Raw genomic sequence first — 22342 nt, 5'->3', positions numbered from 1 at the left:
TTTCTGAATCTACCCTGTCTAATCCTGTTCGAATTTTATAAGTTTCTATGAGATCCCCCCTCACTCTTCTAAACTCCACTGAATATAATCCTAATCGACGTTGTCTCTCCTCATGGACAGACCTGCCATCCCGAGAATCAGCCTGGTAAACCTTCGCTGTAGTCCCTCTACGGCAAGAACATCCTTCCTCAGGTAAGGACACCAAAACTGCACACAGTACTCCAGGTGTGGCCTCACCAATGCCCTGTACAATTGCAGCAAACATCCCTATTCCTCAATACTCAAATCCCGCCGTTATAAAAGCCAATTTACCATTTGCCTCCTTTACTGCCTGCTGTACCTGTGCACTTACTTCAGTGACTGATGCACGAGGACACCAAGGTCTTGCTGAGTATCCGCCTCTCTCAATTTACACACATTCAATTACTAATCTGTTTTCCTATTATTGCTACCAAAGTGGATAACCTCACATTTATTGACATTATACTGCATCTGCTAGATATATGCCCCACACATTCAGCCTGTCCAAATCACGCTGAAGCATCTCTGCATCCTCCTCACAGCTCACCCTCCCACCCAACTTTGTATCATCTGCAAACTCGGAGAAAAAATATTTAGTTCCCTCTCCCAAATCATTAATATATAATGCAGTCACAGCCTGCCGATCAGAACAAGACTCATTTATGTCAACTCTTTGCTTCCTATCTGCTGGCCAGTTTTCTATCCATCTCAAGAGATGACCTGCAATCCCATGAGCTTTGACTTTACACAAATAACTCTTGCAGTCTTGGTCAGAGTAGGTGCCATACCAAGCTGTGATACATCCAGAAAGGATGCTTTCCATGGTGCATCTGTAAAAATTGGTGTGTGGTAGCAGACATATCGCATTTCCTTAGCCTCCTGAGAAAGTAGAGGCGTTGGTGAGCTTTCTTAACTGTAGTGACAGTGTGGAGGGACCAGGACAGGTTGTTGCTGATCTGGTCACCCAGAAACCTGAAGCTCTTGAACATCTCCACTTCATCCCCATTGATGTAGACAGGGGCATGTCCTCCACTATGATTCCTGAAGGCTTTGGCCCAACTCCCAGTCTGAGGCTGCAGCTGGGCCTGGATTTGCAGGGGCGAAGCCCTGTTCTGGGACACCAATGGAGTTGAGATGGGTAGTGGGAAGAGCCATTGATGGAGCCACAAGCCCTGCTCCCTTTCTCCCCTGCCCCAGGATGCTCATTCCTCACCACCCAATCAGCAGCCAGAAACTAGCACTCCCCTCCCTGCACTCTGTGATTTCAGGCCTGCCTTTCTCCCCAAAATCTGGGCTTCTTGTTATTGCGGCCGAAGCTCAGACAACAGAACATGTCAGCACCTGGCCCAGATTGTAGAATGTGGGGGGCTGGACCAGATTTTAAAATCTCCCCAAGGGCTGGATTGAAAAAATGTAATGGTGTTGATCCATCTTCTGGGCCGGGGGTGCCCAACTCTGCATTTTAAAGATTCTAACATCCTTAAACATTAGAACAGAATTTCTATAGTAAATTGTTTTACAACCACCCTAATCTATATGCATTTTCACTCAATCTGTATAATGTTATCTTGGATATTGGGATGTCACTTCAAGACAGAATATACAATAAGTAGCCCGAATGTAAACCATGTGACTAGCAGACATTGTGCAGAATAATTTTCAATTTAGTTAGCTGTATATGGTGTGCAGGAATTACAAATATACGTTCCTGTTGAATCTTTATTGTAAATCTGTCTGCTGAATAATCCTATGCAGTTCAGGTACAGTTTACTAGTCCTGTGAGAGGTTGGTAAATCGGTATTAAGCAAACATAGTAAGACAACAGTAGCTTTGAATTGATATCATAAAAATCCATCTGGTTCACTAATGTCCTTTTGGGAAGGAAATCTGCCGGCCTTACCTGGGCTGGCGCCAGACCAACAGCAATGTGGTTGACTCTAAATGCCCTCTGAAATGACCTGAATGTACCAGTTGCTACAAGGTCTGAAAGAAATGGAGCTTCCTCTCTAACAGCATGGTGGGTATACCTACATCACATGAATTGCAGCAGAAAGCAGCTCACTACAAATGCTGCCTTAGTCAGTAATGCCCATATCCAGTGAAAAATAAAAAAAATGAACTGATTAAATGGATTTCATATTGGAATCCACAAGTAGAGCTACCGTCTAGTGGAAAGAAGGAATTGCATTTTGCCTGTTGCACCATTTGGTACAATCCCTGCATTTTAAAAGAAATTGCCCCTTTATTCCTTTGCCTGGATGACAGTTGAAATAGATCGCAATAAGAAATAAAGATATTACTGCAGGTTGTAATATACAGTCCCTGAATGGATTTAAAGGTAAGACATAAAAAGTCAATTCATGTTGCTTTTATTTTTTGAAAAAATGATTGGTTAAACCAGAAACATCATTCAACCACTAGAAAAATCGCTGTTATCAAATGAAATCAGTTAAAACATAAGCTTAATTCCTGGTGATTTTTCTAAAGATTTCAATAAAATTTGAGAATTAAACAGGTGCTCAGATAATGGAAAGTTATTTTTGCTTTAGTATTTAAACTATGTTACACAATTATACAAATAAATCTGAATTAAATTAAATGCGAAGCAACCGAGAAGAATTTTAGCAGATGCAGCATTAATCATTAATGTAATATTAAGAAATTATAAATTGATTTCATGAGTCTTTGCTGTCAAAACTGTTTCTCTAATGCAAATATTAGTCTGAGCTAGAGCCATCAGGAATAAATGTTATTAATTAGCATTCCTGAGGCCTTTCTTTTTAAACAGGAATTGAATGTAACCAGAAATTATGGCTTTCCCACTCCTAATTTGCCATTCCTATGAATATCGATGCACAGATTGTAAATTTAGTGTACTGATTTCTACTCCAAATCCCAACAGTCATTCACAGTGTAAATTTCAGCAATGGGATATTAAATTGTAAAATCTACACCTGTATTCCAACCTCTGACTTGTGTTTGCTTAAGACAAAGCTGGTCCAGATAAGTGTAATCATATAAGCTAATTCTAGAAATACATGTGACTAACTAGACAAGTTTTATATAGTCAACAAGGGTTGGCTACTCTAGGCAAAAAAGATAAAGCAGTGGAATCATAACCACTGCTTCAAATTTTCCACAGCACATATTTGTAAATGTTCTCTTGTTATAATTTACGGTTCCTCTCGCCCTATCTTTTGTTTTCTTCTCCCATTTGTAACCTCCACCTCACTTCCCATTTGCTTCATCACTTTCATTCAATAAATCTCTCAAGTCTTCCATCCTATTGTAAACCTGTTCTTGTTCCCTTCGCTTCCACCATCCCCCCACCCTCTGCACTTGCTTTAAACCACATATACGTGTCTAACTTTTCCTATTCTGACAAAAGTGATCAATTTGGGACATTACTCTGTTTCCTTTGCTGTTTTCTGACCTGCTTAATATTTCCAATATTTTTCTGTTTATATTTCAATGCAAAAAGTAAATTGATTTCACTGTATAGTTACTTGGTATTTCACATGCGTGCATTGTGCTTACATTAATGAAATCCAGAACCAATATTCTAAATGGATCAAAATGTTCAGTGGTATTAGTATTTTCTTGAGATGATGCAATGGCTTCTAAAAGTAGCTTCGTACAAAAACATCACAACTAAAAATACCATGAGTGAAGTTTCACTCGATCAGGAGCAGCCATGTAGCGTTTAATGAAAGTCTTTGAATTCAGGAAGTAATCGATCAAGATGCAACTCGGGAAACATCATTTGCAATGCCTGTATGTGAAGGATTTTAAAACTGTTATGGATTTGAACATAAACTCCATCTAAGTCAACACAACAAATTAAATTATTTAAAGAACAATCATTTTTCTAGTTCTGTTGTGTATGTAAAACGCAGTGCTATAAGGAACACAAGCCATGCAGACAAAATGGAAGGTTATAGTGAAAATGTCATAATATAACCATGTTATGATTTATGACGAGTAGATTCAAAATATAGTAATATTCACTTCACACACAAATTTATTTTAAAGATCTATGAATATTTAAAGAATTAGAAATTTGTTCTTTAATTGTGCACTATTATAGTTAAAAGTATTAAATACTAATTTGTCCATCTACATATTGAAAAGAAGGAAGAGAAATCTTAAACTATAAGGCAGTCATATGTCCAAATTAAATGAAAATCTATCTTTTTAATCAATTATGTTCCCTTTAAATGGTGGTAGTGGGGGGAGGAGGGGAAGAATTGGTGGTGAAAGAAGCAAGTTAGCCTACCCCACAATTTAAATGGTCCTTTTTGTCACAGGTTCTTGCTGCAGCTAATCAATGCCCATTATGGCTGCTAACTTTCCCAGCAAGGGTGTGAACCTGACTACCATCAATTTGAATAGATTTAAATGGCATGATGCCATATCTAACGTAGCTGTTAGATAATCCCCCCCCTCCAATATGATGTCACGCCAGCGGGAATCACTATTACTCTCCAGCTGTCGAGGTGACCACTCCAGGAGCGGGGCGGCCAGTGTAGCCCCCAGGTCATCAAGGACCTGGCAGGACAGTGCCCCTGGCTCAAATTTCCTGGTTGGCACTTACAGAAGAAGGCACTGCCAAGAGGTGGGGCTGGGGGTAGGGTGATGATGATGGGGTGGAATTGCTGGCATTGATGGCTGGGGGAAGTGTGCGGTTAGGTGTCCTTATGTCTGTACAGGGAGGGGGAGGGAGGAGGGGGCTTTCCGATCACTGGAGCTGAGCTTGCTATTGTTTTTGGGTCCCATCCTTCAAGAATGATGGTGCAAAACTCACTTCCCCCCTGCTTCTTATGACAAAGTGTCAGAAGATCTGAAAAGAGAGTCTGGCTGCTTCTTTGGGGGAAAGATGTCAGATTTTAATCAGAAACTGACACTTTGCCATTTTGTGAGAATATTCCATGTTTTGATCACTATTTCATATGATCAGATTGGACTTTGACTGCATTGTGAAATGGTTAGAGCAAACATCAAAATATTAAAAAGGATGAGAGTAGCTAAGAAAATCATTGGCCTCTTAAGATTGCACCAGGGAATTAATAACAAGGAATAAGCAGAGATTTTGAACAGTATTTCATCTGTCTTTACTAAAAATACTGAATTCATCCCATTAATAGAAGAAAATCAAGAGGTAGTGGACTCACCAACATTAAGGGCATTTAAATGGTCATTGGATAAACATGGATGATATTGGAATAGTGTAGGTTAGATGGGCTTTAGATTGGTTTCACAGGTCAGCGCAACATCGAGGGCCGAAGGGCCTGGACTGCGCTGTAATGTTCCATGTTCTAAATTAAAACAACCACTGGGGTGGGCACAGTGGTTAGCATTGCTGCATTACAGAGTCAGAGACCTGAGTTCAATTCTGGCCTTGGGCAACTGTGTGGATTTTGCACATTCTCCGTGTGTCTGCATGGGTTTCTTCCAGGTGCTTCAGTTTCCTCCCACAGTCCTCCCGCAGTGAGGTGTCACAGGGACCAATGCTGGTCTCAACTATTTACGATTCACATGGATTACTCGGATGGATAAATCACATGTATTTTAGTCAAATTCGTGAAATACAAATATAGATAGGAAGCCAAGTTGTGAGAAGGCCACAAAAAATCTACAAATGAATAATAATAGGTTAGGTCAATAGGCCAAAAATTGGCAGATGGCAGATAATGTAGGAAAATGTGTGGTTATCCATTTTGGTAAAAATAGTAGAAAAGCAAAGTGTGATTTAAATGGAAAGAAACTACAAAATGCTGCAGTATAACGGGGCTAATAAATCACAAAACATTAGCATGCAGATATAGCAAGTAATTAGGAAAGCAAATGAAAGGTTGCCATTTATTGCAAGCGGTTAATAGCAGGAAAGTCTTGCTACAAATTGTGTAGGGCATTGAAGAGAGAGTATACAGTTTGGGTATCTTATTTAAGTAGGGATATGCTTGCATTGCAGGTAATCCTGGGATAAAGAGGATGGCAACGGAAGCAAATTTGAACAGGTCAATGTGTACTCATTGGCTTTTAGAAGAATGAGATTCAAATAAGATTCATAAGAGGGGGTGATGCTGAAAAGGTGCATCGAATCATGGGAGTCCAAAACTCGGGGACATAGTTTCAGAATAAAGAGTTGCCCATTCAAGAGACAGGTGAAGATTCCTTAGAAGGTTGTGAATTTTTCTTTACCCCAAAGAGCTGTGGCGGCCGAGTAATTGAATACGTATACAGCTTTTTTAACTGCAGGGAAATCAAGGGTCCACACTAAATCTCTCCGTTAAATTCTTATTCAGCATTTGGGGTTGTCTCACAAGAGAGTGGGAGATCCAGAGAGGAAAGATTGACCATCCATGAATTTTTCTTTTATTTGGGGTTTCTTCACTGTCTCAATAGGCGTCGAATTTTACACTCATTATACCTAGATGCAGACGAGATCGGAGAATCTGGCCCTTAGTAATTAAACTGGAATTTTGACAAAAATGTGTAGTGAATATATTCTTGACATCCTCCTTCATTTCACAATAGGAAAAAAAGGAGACAGTCGCCATCACACATTAAGTACTAATCATCTTCATCTTGTAGGATACAAAGAACTGATTTATTTTGAATTCCACATTCTTCCAGGGTCTTTGACAGGTCACTAAAGCTTTTCCGAGGCACATCCATGGTTTCAACCACAGAGTTACCATAGTTAGCATTGCTCTTCCATTCAGCCACAGACAGAATTGTTTGTAGTGTGTCTGAAGGCCTGAAGCAGCGTTCAAATCTCTGTCCTGATGGGTACCTCACGGCAAGTTGCAATCTTGGCTCGGATTCTGATGGTTCATCGGATAAAGCGGCTGCTTGGTTCTGAGATGATTGGATGTTTGAGGTTGTAGTGCTGGATTTAGAGAGTGACGGCTTATTTTCCTTGCTTGATTTCAATTTTTGTTCAAGGACAGTTTGCAGATTAAGTCTATTGGTTTGTTGTTCTATAGTCCTTATTTCACAATCACTGGATTCTCTCCTTCCAATCGAAGGTAGAACTCTGTACCTATTTAAAGATGAGGATGGCCTTGATGGAATTTGATGGAGAAGTTCTGGGACATTTTCATTAGTCATTCGAGTGATCCTTGTGGGAGGATGTAACAGAGAAGGTGACGTTGAAGGACCGTTACCTGCATCACTGAAGGCAGACGGAACAGGAATGGGATACGAACAAGTCTCTGGACTATGAATATAAGCAGAATTAGGGCGGCTACGACCTTTTGCAGACTTAGGCCTTGGAACATTCATGGTGCTTGTCTTGGGCTCTATAACGTGGTGTACATGAAGATCAAAAGAAGAAATGCTTTTGGATCCTGAGGGTGGCCTACTTGTTGGTTCTGCAGCTGCCATTTCATTCTTTTATAACTGTAAACAAATGCAAGAATGGATTAAGTATAGCATTTGCAAATATATAAATGCTTTATCATATTCCAATGAATACATGGCAGATGAAATTCAAACCAAATAAATGTGATGTGAAATATTTTTCAGAAAAAATAGGGAACGATATTAGACCCTAATTCAAGTCATTTTAAAGGGAAGCAAAACCAGCCAGCACAGGGACAATGCCTATAACTGGAGTGAAGCACCCCCATAGGCAATATCCTGCAATTGCAGCCCAATTCAACAGGATGGGACACTATGGGGGCGATTTCACCGTTGCGTTTCACCCGTTTTCAGGAGCAACGCTGTGGTAAAGTCAGGCGTAAGGTGCTTAGCGCGATTGGCACCGGTTTTCGTGAGCGGCGCTATTTTACGAGTGCTGGATTTGCGGCGCGGTCAGCCTCTCGCTGGAAATGGGCAGGAGGTAGTTAATCTATGGAAATTTATTATAATGCTATTTTTCATCTGCTTAGCAAGCCCGGCATTCAATCGTCCGGGCCCCGCCCTACTTTATGACCTTGCCGGGAAACGTTCTTGCCGACGAGGAATAGACACGCTCCCCATGAACGGAAAGCAGTTGACTTGGCCTCACCAGTGGAACCGGAGGCCATTGAGGTCCCCCGGGGAGGGCAAGGGTGTTGCCCCTGGGGTAGTGCCAGAACCGGCACCTGGGCAATGCCCACCAAGCAGTGCCGGGGGTGGGGCTAATGGGGGGAGGGGGCCTACTGCCACTCTGCAGCTATCAGTGGTGGTGGGGGTGGGGGGTGGGGGGGGGGGGGGGGGGCTTGCTGCCATTCTGCAGGGGTCAGTGGGGGGGGCAGGTCAGTGGGTCTGCGATCGGTGGGGGAGGGCGGCGGGTCTGTGATCAGTCTGGGCGGCCGGGGAGGGGGGTGGGGGGGGCGTCAACGGTGGCTGCATCTCGGGCCACAGGCCCCCGCGACTGCAGGGGGTGGGGAGCTGCTTCAGGCTGCTGCACTAGCAGGGGCCTGATAGCTCTCTCTTCTATCAGACCACTGTTGCAGCTAATGCGCATATGCAGCATCAGGAGGCTGCACATGTGCACTATCTCCCTCTACTGGCTTTTGGGTGCATTAAGCCCTGCCCACAGGCTTCTGCAGTGAGCAACAGACTTGCTGATATTTTTGCAGGCAGAGTGCGTGTGGGGGTCCTGAAAACACACCCAAAAAACAGACCTGAAACTCTCCCAGTTTCAAGTCTGCCCAGCACGTTAAAAAAGTGGTAAAGTCGCCCCCTATAGATGGGATCTTGAGCTCGCACTCTGTCTGCAAGATCACCAGTGGGGTTCAACCGGTGAAACCCAGAAATTGTGAATCATGCCTTTGATTTTTGCTGCCCCTTGTCGACAATGTAATCAGGTTCACCCCATTGTGGGCAACCACCTGGTTTCCATTAATTTAAATAAATGTAAATCTAATTAAATTCTCCAGATTCTCCCCCATCATGAGATTTTCCTGATATATGTAAATGACTTAACCTTGGTGTACAGAGCACAGTTTTAAAATTTGACGGTGATAAGAAACTTAGAAGCATTGTGAACTTTGAGGAATATATTGCAGAACTTCAAAAGAACATAGACAAGTTGCTGGAAATTGTGGGCAAGTGGCAGAGGAAATTGAATGCACGGAGGTGTGAAGTGATTCCTTTTGGTAGAAAGAATGCAGAGGGAAATATAAAATATTGAGATAATATAAAGTGAAGAGTTTAATTTTAGAGGGGGTGTCAGAGTAATGGGACCTGAGTGTATATTTGCATAAATCATTGAAAGAGGAAGGACAGGTTGAGAGCATAATTAATAAAGCATATGGCATCCTGGGCTTTATCAATCGAGGCATTGCGTAAAAAAAGCAAGGAAGTTATATTAAACCTCTATAGAACACTTGTTTAGCCTCAACTGGAGTACTGTGTCTTGTTCCAGGCACTACACTTTAGAAAAGATATGAAGACATGATTTTGAATATCTCTATCAAATTTCCTCTCAACCTTCCCCAAGAAGAATAGTCCCACATCTCCAATCTATCCATGTAACTGAACTTCCTGATGCTTGAACTAGTCTCGTGAATCTTTTCTGCATTCTCCACTGCCTTTATTTTATATTAACTCTGCATTCTTCCCACCCACGTGAATTATTTCACACTTCTTTACATTAAATTTCCTCTGCCATGTCTGCTTGTTCTACCAACTTGTTTTCTATCCTTTTGATATGCACTATCCTCCTCACAGTTCACAAGTTTTCAAGTTTTGTATCTTTTATAAATTATAAAGTTGTGTCCTGCTCAGTAAGGTCGCAATCAATATATATATTGAAGACTAGGGACCCTGACAACAACTCTCAGAGGGGCGGGGATTTAGATTTGTGGATCAATGGGATCTCTTCTGAACAAGGGGTGACATGTTCAAGAGGGACAGGTTACACCTGAATTAGAGGGGGGCTAATATCCTGGCGGGGAGATTTGCCAGAGCCACTTGGGAGGGTTTAAACTAGTTTGGCAGGGGAGTGGGACCCAAAGCAGTGGGGAGACAGAAGAGAAGATTGAGGACAGCACAGTAGTTAAAGAGAGCACATTAAATAGTAAAGGCAGTGTCAGTAATCCTAGTACTAGACAGGTCAGGCAAAAGCAGAGTAGGAGAGCAAGGGAAGTCCAGATTAAACTGCATTTATCTCAATGCGGGCAAGTTAGATGAACTCAGGGCATGGATGGATACATGGGACTGGGATATTATAGCTATTACTGAAACATGGCTAAGGGTTGGACAGGACTGGCAGCTCAATGTTATAGGAAAGATAGAACAGGAGGTAAGAGAGGAGAGGGAGTTGCACTTTTGATTAGGGAAAGCATCCCGGCCGTACTGAGAGGGGATATATCCGAGGGTTCGGCCACTGAGTCTATATGGGTAGAACTGAGAAATAAGAAGGGGGAAATCACTTTGATAGGGTTGTGCTATAGGCCCCCAAATAGTCAGCAGGAAACTGAGGAGCAAATATGTAAGGAGATTACAGATAGCTCCCAGAAAAAGAGGGTGGTAATAGTAGGGGATTTTAACTTTTCCAACATTGACAGGGAAAGCCATAGTATTAGGGGCATGGATGGAGAGAAATTTGTTGAATGTATTCAGGAGGAATTTCTCATTCAGTATGTGGATGACCCAATTAGAGAGGGGACAAAACTTGACCTCCTCTTGGGAAATAAGGAAGGACAAGTGACAGAAGTGTTAGTGAGGGATCACTTTGGGACCAGTGACCATAATTCTATTGGTTTTAAGATAGCTATGGAGAATGATAGGTCTGGCCCAAAAGTTAAAATTCTAAATTGGGGCAAGGCCAATTTTGATGGTATTGGACAGGAATGTCCAAAAGCTGACTGGGGGAGTCTGTTGGCAGGCAAGGAGACATCTGGTAAGTTGGAGACATTCAAATATGTGTTAACCAGACATCAAGGTAAGTACTTTCCTCTTAGAGTTAAGGGCAAGGCTGGTAGAAGTAGGGAACCCTGGATGACTCGGGATATTGAGGCCCTGGTCAAGAAGAAGAAGGAGGCACATGACATGCATAGGTAGCTGGGATCAAGTGGATCCCTTGAAGAGTATAGAGAAAAATCAGGAGGGCAAAAAGGGGACACGAAATTGCTTTGGCAGATAAGGCAAAGGAGAATCCAAAGAGCTTCTACAAATACAGAAAGAGCAAAAGAGTAACTAGGGAGAGAGTAGGGCCTTTTAAGGATCAACAAGGTCATTTATGTGCGGATCCACAAGAGATGGGCGCAATCCATCTTAAAGTGCATCAAGGTAGATAAATCCCCAGGACCTGATGAAGTGTATCCCAGGACATTGTGGGAGGCTAGGGAGGAAATTGCAGGTCCCCTAACAGAGATATCTGAATCACCGACAGCCACAGGTGAGGTGCCTGAAGATTGGAGGGTGGCAAATGTGCCTTTGTTTAAAAAGGGTTGCAGGGAAAAGCCTGGGAACTACAGGCCGATGAGCCTCACATCTGTAGTTGGTAAGTTGTTAGAAGGTATTCTGAGAGACAGGATCTACAGGCAGTCAGAGGGACAGTCAGCATGGCTTTGTGAGTGGAAAATCATGTCTCACAAATTTGATTGAGTTTTTTGAAGGGGTAACCAAGAAGGTAGATGAAGGCAATGCAGTTGATGTTGTCTACATGGACTTTGACAAGGTACCGCATGGTAGGTTGTTGCATAAGATTAAATCACACGGGATCCAGGGTGAGGTCACCAAATGGCTACAAAAGTGGCTTGGTGATAACCAGGGTGGGACTTACTCAGTTAATGGTGGGGCGTTGGGGGGAGTTGTAGAACAAAGAGATCTAGGGGTACATGTTCATAGCTCCTTGAAAGTGGAGTCACAGGTGGACAGAGTGGTGAAGTAGGCATTCGGCATGCTTGGTTTCATTGGTCAGAACATTGAATACAGGAATTGGGACGTCTTGTTGAAGTTGTACAAGACATTGGTAAGGCCACACTTGGAATACTGTGTACAGTTCTGGTCACCCTTTTATAGAAATGTTATTATTAAACTAGAAAGAGTGCAGAAAAGATTTACTAGGATGCGACCAGGACTTGATGGATTGAGTTATAAAGAGAGGCTGGATAGACTGGGACTTTTTTCTCTGTTGTGTAGAAGGTTTAGGGTGATCTTATAGAGGTCTATAAAATAATGAGGGGCATTGGTCAGCTAGATAGTCAATATCTTTTCCCAAAGGTAGGGGAGTCTAAAACTAGAGGGCATAGGTTTAAGGTGAGAGGGGAGAGATACAAAAGGGTCCAGAGGGGCAATTCTTTCACACAGAGGGTGGTGAGTGTCTGGAACAAGCTGCCAGAGGTAGTAGTAGAGGCGGGTACTATTTTGTCTTTTAAAAAGCGTTAAGACAGTTACATAGGTGAGATGGCCATTGAGGGATATGGGCCAAGCACGGGCAATTGGGACTAACTTAGTCGTTAAAAAAAAAGGTGGCATGGACAAGTTGGGCCGAAGGGCCTGTTGCCATGCTGTAAACCTCTATGACTCTCTGACTCTACATCTCATCAGTATGGGCTGGAATCCAGCCCTTTCTTCAAGCAACAGATAAAAAGCTTTAAATATATTTAATATATTTTGCACAGTTTTGTATACATATTGCATACATTTTTATACATTTTACCTAAGATTTCAGAAAGACAAAATGGCACAGTAACTTTGGCACTGAGAATCAAAAGAACGGATAGAAACAACTGCACATGACCCAGTTTAGTTTCCAGACTCATGCCCTAAAATAGTTATAGGAAATGACACTAAAGCCAGTGGAGTTGTGGACTGTGCGGAAGGTTGTTGCAGGTTACAGAGGGACATAGATAAGCTGCAGAGCTCGGCTGAGAGGTGGCAAATGGAGTTCAATGCAGAAAAGTGTGAGGTGATTCACTTTGGAAGGAGTAACAGGATTACAGAGTACTGGGCTAATGGTAAGATACTTGGTAGTGTGGATGAACAGAGGGATCTGGGTGTCCATGTGCATAGATCCCTGAAAGTTGGCACCCAGGTTGATAGGGTTGTTAAGAAGGCGTACGGAGTGTTAGCTTTTATTGGTAGAGGGATTGAGTTTCGGAGCCAGGAGGTCATGTTGCAGCTGTACAAAACTCTGGTGCGGCCGCACTTGGAGTATTGCGTACACTTCTGGTCGCCGCATTATAGGAAGGATGTGGAAGCATTGGAAAGGGTGCAGAGGAGATTTACTAGGATGTTGCCTGGTATGGTGGGAAGGTTTTATGAGGAAAGGCTGAGGGACTTGAGGTTGTTTTCGTTAGAGAGAAGGTTAAGAGGTGACTTAATAGAGGCATACAAGATGATCAGAGGATTAGATAGGGTGGATAGTGACAGCCTTTTTCCTCGGATGGTGATGGCTAGCACGAGGGGACATAGCTTTAAATTGAGGGGTGATAGATATAGGACAGATGTCAGAGGTAGGTTCTTTACTCAGAGAGTCGTAAGGGCGTGGAATGCCCTGCCTGCAGCAGTAGTGGACTCGCCAACATTAAGGGCATTTAAATGGTCATTGGATAAACATATGGATGATATTGGAATAGTGTAGGTTAGATGGGCTTTAGATTGGTTTCACTGGTCGATGCAACATAGAGGGCCGAAGGGCCTGTACTGCGCTGTAATATTCTATGTTCTATGAAATAATCACAATCATAAATGACTGGATACTGTTCAGAACTCTTATATAGCTAAGGACAGGGTGAAGACAGTTTCTGACTTGGTGAGCTATAAATTTTTAGAATATATATAAATTGGCAGTGCAACAAAAAAGTACCAAAAGGAACTTTAATAGTACAATATTGAAAAGTTTTTGCTGTTTTATAATGAGAGACTACACTGGTTAGTTGTCCATTCCTACTCCATCCAAAACAGGTTTCAAAATAATATACTGACAGCGTGGGCTGGAAGGAGATGAATGGGGGCAATTCTCCCAAAAAAACTAAGCGCCCGACGGGAGTTTTTCCTGCCCGTTCTTTGGGCGAGCTAAGTGGAATGAGTCTCCGGGACTCTGCTTCACAGTGTCTGTAACACGATTCCCGCCAGGGGAGGGGAGAACTATTCTGACCCAGAGACCAACACCAAGGTGCTGTGTGGGCCACTGCGCATGCACCTATCTATCAGTGGGGAGATTGGCGCATACACACTGGCCCTGCCATTGCCGGCCTCCTGATCACCGGCCTCTGTGATTCCCCCACCCCCTATGGCCAGCCGAACCTCCCCCTCCCCATGGCCAGTCCCGATCACCCCCTCCCTCCAACCCCCACCGATCCCTAATGCAGAGTGCACAGCTGACCCCCCCCCCCCTCCACCACCACCTACAATTGGCCCTGCCCCCAGTAGCTCCTTTCCCTCAGGCTCCACCCACTTGCACTGCCAGTGTGCCAGGCTGGCACTGACTAAGGGGGCACCACCTAGCTCCAATCTGCCGAGAGGACTTTAATGGCCTCTGTCCCACCCAGCAAGGTGATCATGCCTGGAGTCTGTTTATGGGGACCATACGTGATCCCTGCTGGTGGTAACCTCTCCCGATGGGGTGGGACACATTAGCGAGGATAAGTGGGTCTTTTTCTGATTGGCAGTCAATGACAACACGTTCCACAGGGATCTGTGCTAGGACCCCAACTGTTCACATTATAGATTAATGATTTGGCAGAGGGAACTGAATGTATTATCTCCAAACTTGAAGATGATACAAAGTTGGATGGGAGGGTAAGCTGTGATGAGGATGCAGAGATGCTTCAGCGTGATTTGGACAGGCTGAGTATGTGGGCATGTGCATGGCAGATGCAGTATAATGTGGATAAATGTGAGGTTATCCATTTTGGTAGCAATAATAGGAAGACAGATTATTAGTTGAATGGGTGTAAATTGAGAGAGGTGGATACTCAACGAGACCTTGATGTCCTCGTGCATCAGTTGCTGAAAGTAAGTGGCGGATACAGCAGGCAGTAAAGAAGGCAAATGGTATGTCAGCCTTCATAGCGAGAGGATTTGAGTATAGGGATAGGGATGTTTTATTGCAATTGTATAGGGTGTTGATGAGGTCACACCTTGAGTGTTATGTGCAGTTTTGGTGTCCTTATCTGAGGAAGGATGTCCTTGCTGAAGGTTTACCAGGCTGATTCGTGGGATAGCAGGGTTATGATGTGGAGATGCAGGCATTGGACTGGGGTAAACACAGCAAGAAGTCTCACAACACCAGGTTAAAGTCCAACAGGTTTATTTGGTAGCAAAGGCCATTAGCTTTCAGAGCGCTTGCTGCTCCTTCGTCAGGTGAGTGGGAGTTCTGTTCACAAACAGGGCATATAAAGAAACAAACTCAATTTACAAAATAATGTAAAGACTCGCATTCCAACCATTATTTTGTAAATTGAGTTTGTTTCTTTATATGCCCTGTTTGTGAACAGAACTCCCACTCACCTGACGAAGGAGCAGCAAGCGCTCCGAAAGCTCGTGGCTTTTGCTACCAAATAAACCTGTTGGACTTTAGCCTGGTGTCATAACAGGGCTACTGTGCAGAGATTGCGGGATATTGCCTTCCCCCCAGGGGTCCCCCAGCTCTCAATGGTACATGTGCTGGATCTCGATAAAACTGGCTTTGTCAATCCGCATGTGGACAGTGTGAAGTTCTGCGGGGACACCATTGCTGGGATTTGTCTGCTGTCAGCGAGTGTGATGTGTTTGTCGAGTGATAGGCCGGTCAGCTTAACGTCTGTCGTAGGGAAAATGCTGGAATCCATTATTAAAGAGGAGATAGCAGGGCATCTGGATAGAAATGGTTCGATCATACAGACGCAGCATGGATTCATGAGGGGAAAGTCGTGGTTGACGAACATGTTGGATTTTTATGAAGATGTGACTAGGGCGGTTGATGGAGGAGAACCGGTGGATGCGGTGTTTTTGGATTTCCAAAAGGCATTTGATAAGGTGCCCCATAAAAGGCTGCTGAAGAAGATTAGGGCACACGGAGTTGGGGGTAGTGTGTTAAAGTGGATTGGGGACTGGCTATCCGACAGGAAGCAAAGAGTCGGAATAAATGGGTGTTTTTCCGGTTGGAGGAAGGTAACTAGTGGCGTGCCGCAGGGATCGGTACTCGGGCCGCAACTATTTACCATTTATATAGATGATCTGGAGGAGGGGACGGAGTGTAGGGTAACGAAGTTTGCAGACGACACAAAGATAAGTGGAAAAGTGAATCGTGTGGAGGACGGAGAAGATCTGCAGAGAGATTTGGACAGGCTGAGTGAGTGGGCGAGGATATGGCAAATGGAGTATAACGTTGAGAAATGCGAGGTTCTACACTTTGGAGGAAATAATAACAAATGGGATTACTATCTCAATGGAAACAAATTAAAACATGCTACCGTGCAAAGGGACCTGGGGGTCCTTGTGCATGAGACGCAAAAGCCCAGTCTGCAGTTACAACAGGTGATCAAGAAGGCAAATGGGATGTTGGCCTATATCGCGAGGGGGATAGAATATAAAAGCAGGGATGTCTTGATGCACCTGTACAGGGCATTGGTGAGGCCGCAGCTGGAATACTGTGTGCAGTATTGGTCCCCTTATATGAGGAAGGATATACTGGCATTGGAGGGAGTGCAGAGAAGGTTCACCAGGTTGATACCGGAGATGAGGGGTTTGGATTATGAGGAGAGGCTGAGGAGATTGGGTTTGTACTCGTTGGAGTTTAGAAGGATGAGGGGGGATCTTATGGAGACTTATAAGATAATGCGGGGGCTGGATAAGGTGGAGGCGGAGAGATTCTTTCCACTTAGTAAGGAAGTTAAAACTAGAGGACACAGCCTCAAAATAAAGGGGGGTCGGTTTAAGACAGAGTTGAGGAGGAACTTCTTCTCCCAGAGAGTGGTGAATCTCTGGAATTCTCTGCCCACTGAGGTGGTGGAGGCTACCTCGCTGAATATGTTTAAAGCGCGGATGGATGGATTCCTGATCGGTAAGGGAATTAAGGGTTATGGGGATCAGGCGGGTAAGTGGTACTGATCCACGTCAGATCAGCCATGATCTTATTGAATGGCGGGGCAGGCTCGAGGGGCTAGATGGCCTACTCCTGCTCCTATTTCTTATGTCTTATGTTCTTATGTTAGACAGGGTAGATTCAGAAAGAATGTTCCCGATGGTCATAGTTTGAGGTTAAGGGGTAAACCTTTTAGAACTGTGTTGAGGAGATTTCTTCACTCAGAGGGTGGTGAATGTGTGAAATTCACTACCACAGAATGTAGCTGAGGCCAAAATGTTGTCTGATTTCAAGAAGAAATTAGATATAGCTCTTGGGGCTAAACGGATCAAGGGATATGGGGGGAAGGGGGGATCAGGATATTGAATTTGATGGTCAGCCATGATCAAAATGAATGGCGGAGCAGGCTCAAAGGGCCGAATGGACTACTCCTCCTTCTAGTTTCTATGTTTAGAAAGATTTCTATGAGCCTGGACGACACTGTCCAGGACTCGCTAATGAAATGGAAATGTCAATTTCCATACTGCAATCAGCCCCGCACTGATTTCCAGCCTGAGGTAATTATGCTTAAATAAAGGGCCTGGAAGAGTTGAGATCGGCTGGACACCGGTCGCGAATCCTGCTACTGACCACCCTGTCCCCCTCCTCCGCCCCACTGATATTTTCCAGCCCGCTGTGCTGCTCGAGCAGCGCAGCAGGCCGGGAGAATCACGCCCGAATATGTTTCATGTCTGATGAAGTATTACATCTAAAACATGAACTTGTCTTGCTTCTTCATCAGTGTTTACTAATTTGCTTTTGTTAAAAATTATTGATGTCCCACTATAAAGCACAAGTGTCAATTAGGTACAACAAAAGCAAACACAAAACCTTGGCCCTCTGTCAAGCCTGAGCTGAATTATGGAGACAGCTGATATATAAAGCACATCTGATAAGCCAGCAGTCAGCATGTACGTGCAAGCCCCAACAATGACAATTTGAGTGAAAGAGGGAAAAACACTTGGACAATAATGAATAACAATCACACTGAAAAATGCTAAGAATAAGGAGGTACATTAAATGCAAATACAAGTCTAAATGAAAACTGGACTGACTGAAAACTTTCTGCCAAGAAACAAGTAAATTAGAAAACTGTGTTGTACCTGTAAAACTAGTGACTTTTGCTACCAAATAAACCTGTTGGACTTTAACCTGGTGTTGTGAGACTTCTTACTGTGTGTACCTGTAAAACCTCAGATACTTTCGATCAATTTACTTACTCAAAAGTTTTACCCCGGTGCCCTTATTTGCAAGATGGACAAGTAAAGGTTCAATAAATTTATTAATAGTAATACTATTAACCCTTAAATTACCCAAATAAAACAAGAGGATACCCCACATTCAAGTGTACTCCCGCAAAGATGGTTTGGTTAAACTGCAGACCCGATTCTGAGTCCCTTTGCTCCATCAGCATGAAGGTGAGTCTCAATGGCAGCTTCTTCCTTCCTTCTCTGGTCAGTCTTTTTTTAGTTATGTCCAATCAAAGTCTCAACCAGTGAGACACTACAGATCCAAGCTGACAAGACAGGCTGGCAGCTTCCTGTCTTGGGCTTGATCTACATGATCCAAGTTGATGGGAGCAGGCATTGCATCCCCTCCAGTGCTTGATCTCATTTGCATCTTAGCCAAAAGGCCTAGATGCCATTTTTAAAAATTGCTTCAAATGAAACCTCAATGTAACCTCACTATCAAGTGCAGGACAGCAAATCTATATTTCATCTTAGCCAAAAGGTCAGTCTTCCAGATAGTCAAGGTCACTTCCCTCGTTGAGTCTTCGCTGCCGGTGTGTCTGAGAGGCGTACTTTTATCCCCCTCCCTCCCCGCTTTTCCAGAAACTTCTCTGGCTTCCAGCCAATGAGGTCCCGAGAGGGGGTCCCAATACCCAGTAGGCTTCTTGATGTCTGCCTGACAGGACACCAGGGCCCGCTCCCAGGTGTCCGTCTCTGTGCTGTCACTTATATAGAACATAGAACAGTACAGCACAGAACAGGCCCTTCGGCCCACGATGTTGTGCCGAGCTTTATCTGAAACCAAGATCAAGCTATCCCACTCCCTATCATCCTGGTGTGCTCCATGTGCCTATCCAATAACCGCTTAAATGTTCCTAAAGTGTCTGACTCCACTATCACTGCAGGCAGTCCATTCCACACCCCAACCACTCTCTGCGTAAAGAACCTACCTCTGATATCCTTCCTGTATCTCCCACCACGAACCCTATAGTTATGTCCCCTTGTAATAGCTCCATCCACCCGAGGAAATAGTCTTTGAACGTTCACTCTATCTATCCCCTTCATCATTTTATAAACCTCTATTAAGTCTCCCCTCAGCCTCCTCCGCTCCAGAGAGAACAGCCCTAGCTCCCTCAACCTTTCCTCATAAGACCTAACCTCCAAACCAGGCAGCATCCTGGTAAATCTCCTCTGTACTCTTTCCAGCGCTTCCACATCCTTCTTATAGTGAGGTGACCAGAACTGCACACAATATTCCAAATGTGGTCTCACCAAGGTCCTGTACAGTTGCAGCATAACCCCACGGCTCTTAAACTCCAACCCCCTGTTAATAAAAGCTAACACACTATAGACCTTCTTCACAGCTCTATCCACTTGAGTGGCAACCTTTAGAGATCTGTGGATATGGACCCCAAGATCTCTCTGTTCCTCCACAGTCTTCAGAACCCTACCTTTGACCCTGTAATCCACATTTAAATTAGTCCTACCAAAATGAATCACCTCACATTTATCAGGGTTAAACTCCATTTGCCATTTTTCAGCCCAGCTTTGCATCCTATCTATGTCTCTTTGCAGCCTACAACAGCCCTCCACCTCATCCACTACTCCACCAATCTTGGTGTCATCAGCAAATTTACTGATCCACCCTTCAGCCCCCTCCTCTAAGCCATTAATAAAAATCACAAAGAGCAGAGGACCAAGCACTGATCCCTGCGGCACTCCGCTAGCAACCTGCCTCCAATCCGAAAATTTTCCATCCACCACCACCCTCTGTCTTCGATCAGACAGCCAGTTACCTATCCAATCGGCCAACTTTCCCTCTATCCCACACCTCCTCACTTTCATCATAAGCCGACCATGGGGGACCTTATCAAACGCCTTACTAAAATCCATGTATATGACATCAACTGCCCTACCTTCCTCAACACACTTAGTTACCTCCTCAAAAAATTCTATCAAATTTGTGAGGCACGACTTGCCCTTCACGAATCCGTGCTGACTATCCCGGATTAATCCGCATCTTTCTAAATGGTCGTAAATCCTATCTCTAAGGACCTTTTCCATCAATTTACCAACCACCGAAGTAAGACTAACCGGTCTATAATTACCAGGGTCATTTCTATTCCCTTTCTTAAACAGAGGAACAACATTCGCCATTCTCCAGTCTTCTGGCACCATCCCCGTGGACAGCGAGGACTCAAAGATCAAAGCCAAAGGCTCTGCAATCTCATCCCTTGCCTCCCAAAGAATCCTAGGATACATTTCATCAGGCCCAGGGGACTTATCGACCTTCAGTTTATTCAAAACTGCCAGGACATCCTCCCTCCGAACATCTATTTCCTCCAGCCTATTAGCCTGTAACACCTTCTCTTCCTCAAAAACATGGCCCCTCTCCTTGGTGAACACTGAAGAAAAGTATTCATTCATCACCTCGCCTATCTCTACTGACTCCATACATAAGTTCCCACTACTGTCCTTGACCGGCCCTAACCTCACCCTGGTCATTCTTTTATTCCTCACATAAGAGTAAAAAGCCTTGGGGTTTTCCTTGATCCGACCCGCCAAGGACTTCTCGTGTCCCCTCCTAGCTCTCCTAAGCCCCTTTTTCAGCTCATTCCTTGCTAACTTGTAACCCTCAATCGAGCCATCTGAACCTTGTTTCCTCATCCCTACATAAGCTTCCCTCTTCCTTTTCACAAGACATTCCACCTCTTTCGTGAACCATGGTTCCCTCACTCGGCCATTTCCTCCCTGCCTGACAGGGACATACCTATCAAGGACATCCAGTATTTGTTCCTTGAAAAAGTTCCACTTTTCATTAGTTCCTTTCTCTGACATATGTAACCTGTTGCCAGATAAGATAACTGCAGGAACTCTCGGTGACAAAGTCTGGCCGACCTGGCCTTCTAACAATAGGCTGATGCATTTCAATGGGGTGCGATGATCTCCTGCTGGGTTTCAGTCGAGTGCGATGATCTTTGATGGGTGATTGATGGGACGTGCCCAGACATGTTTCTGTGTCTTTGTATATTTGACCCTAGTCAAATCTGGCCTGCCTGAGGTTTGACTGTGTTTGATTTCAATATGCCCAATTCTTTAATCACGCAGGTCTTAGGCGACAGCGAGCGGGAGAGCCTGGACAGACCGGTATCTTTGGATGAGCTGACAAAGGCCGTCGAGTCCTTTCAGAAGGGTAAAACTCCCGGAAGCGACAGCTTACCGGCTGGGTTATACTCGGCGTTGTGGGACTTGACCGGCCCGGACCTGCTGGAAGTATACGAGAGTATGCTTCTGGAAGGCAGCATGTCAGAATCCATGAGGAAAGGCATCATTACCCTCATCTACAAGCAGAAGGGGGAAAGGGAAAAAATTAGAAATTGGCCACCCATTTCACTATTGAATGTGGACTATAAAATTCTAACCAAGGTCATTGCCAACCAGGTCAAGTCTGCTCTGGGGTTAGTGATCCATCCTGATCAAACCTGTGCTGTACCCGGCAGGAAGATCTCTGATAGCCTCGCGCTACTCAGGAATACGATCGCCTACGTGCACGACAGGCAGGTGGACACCTGCCTCATCAGCCTAGACCAGGAGAAGGCGTTTGACAGAATATCGCACAGCTACATGATGGATGTGCTCTCCAAAATGGGCTTTGGGGAGGGAATCCGCAATTGAATCCAACTGCTCTACACAGACATCAGTAGCGCTGTTTCAATCAACGGGTGGGAATCAGATAAGTTTCAGATCAGGTCTGGAGTCAGGGAGGGCTGCCCTCTCTCCTCCGCCCTTTTTGTGTGTTGCATTGAACCCTTTGCTGAGGCCCTCAGAAACGACCCAGGTATCAAAGGGGTTACAATCCCAGGCGGCGGAGGCACGCAGGTCAAAGCCTCCCTGTACATGGATGACGTACATGGAAGGAGCATATTCCCGCGGTGCAGAGGGTAGACAACTTAGAGGGGTCATGTACTGAGTCGCTGTGGGTGGAACTCAGAAACAGGAAGGGTGCAGTCACTGTGCTGGGGGTGTACTACAGACCACCCAACAGCCCACGGGAAGTGGAGGAAAGGATATGTCAGGAGATTCTGGATAGGTGCAGAAAAAA

The 22342-nt window shown here is 44.3% G+C and overlaps 1 protein-coding gene across 1 annotated transcript; it reads right to left on the bottom strand.

Annotated features, from left to right (window-relative positions):
- Positions 1-6525: 6525 nt before the first annotated feature.
- Positions 6526-21581, bottom strand: ubxn10 (UBX domain protein 10). Its single transcript, XM_078238452.1, has 2 exons — positions 21461-21581; positions 6526-7425 (listed from the first exon to the last, which is right to left on the bottom strand). The coding sequence occupies exon 2, from the start codon at positions 7408-7410 to the stop codon at positions 6595-6597; it is 816 nt and encodes a 271-aa protein (XP_078094578.1). The 5' UTR covers positions 7411-7425; positions 21461-21581; the 3' UTR covers positions 6526-6594.
- Positions 21582-22342: the final 761 nt, after the last annotated feature.

Source organism: Mustelus asterias, chromosome 22 (genome assembly GCF_964213995.1).
Source record: "Mustelus asterias chromosome 22, sMusAst1.hap1.1, whole genome shotgun sequence".
In the NCBI taxonomy this organism is placed as follows: domain Eukaryota; kingdom Metazoa; phylum Chordata; class Chondrichthyes; order Carcharhiniformes; family Triakidae; genus Mustelus; species Mustelus asterias.
Note: the sequence above shows the minus strand (reverse complement) of the source record. Positions and strands in the feature narration are given on the sequence as shown.

Coding starts and splice junctions, on each gene's coding strand:
- ubxn10 (XM_078238452.1), bottom strand. CDS start 7,410: ATGGCAGCTGCAGAACCAACAAGTAGGCCACCCTCAGGATCCAAAAGC.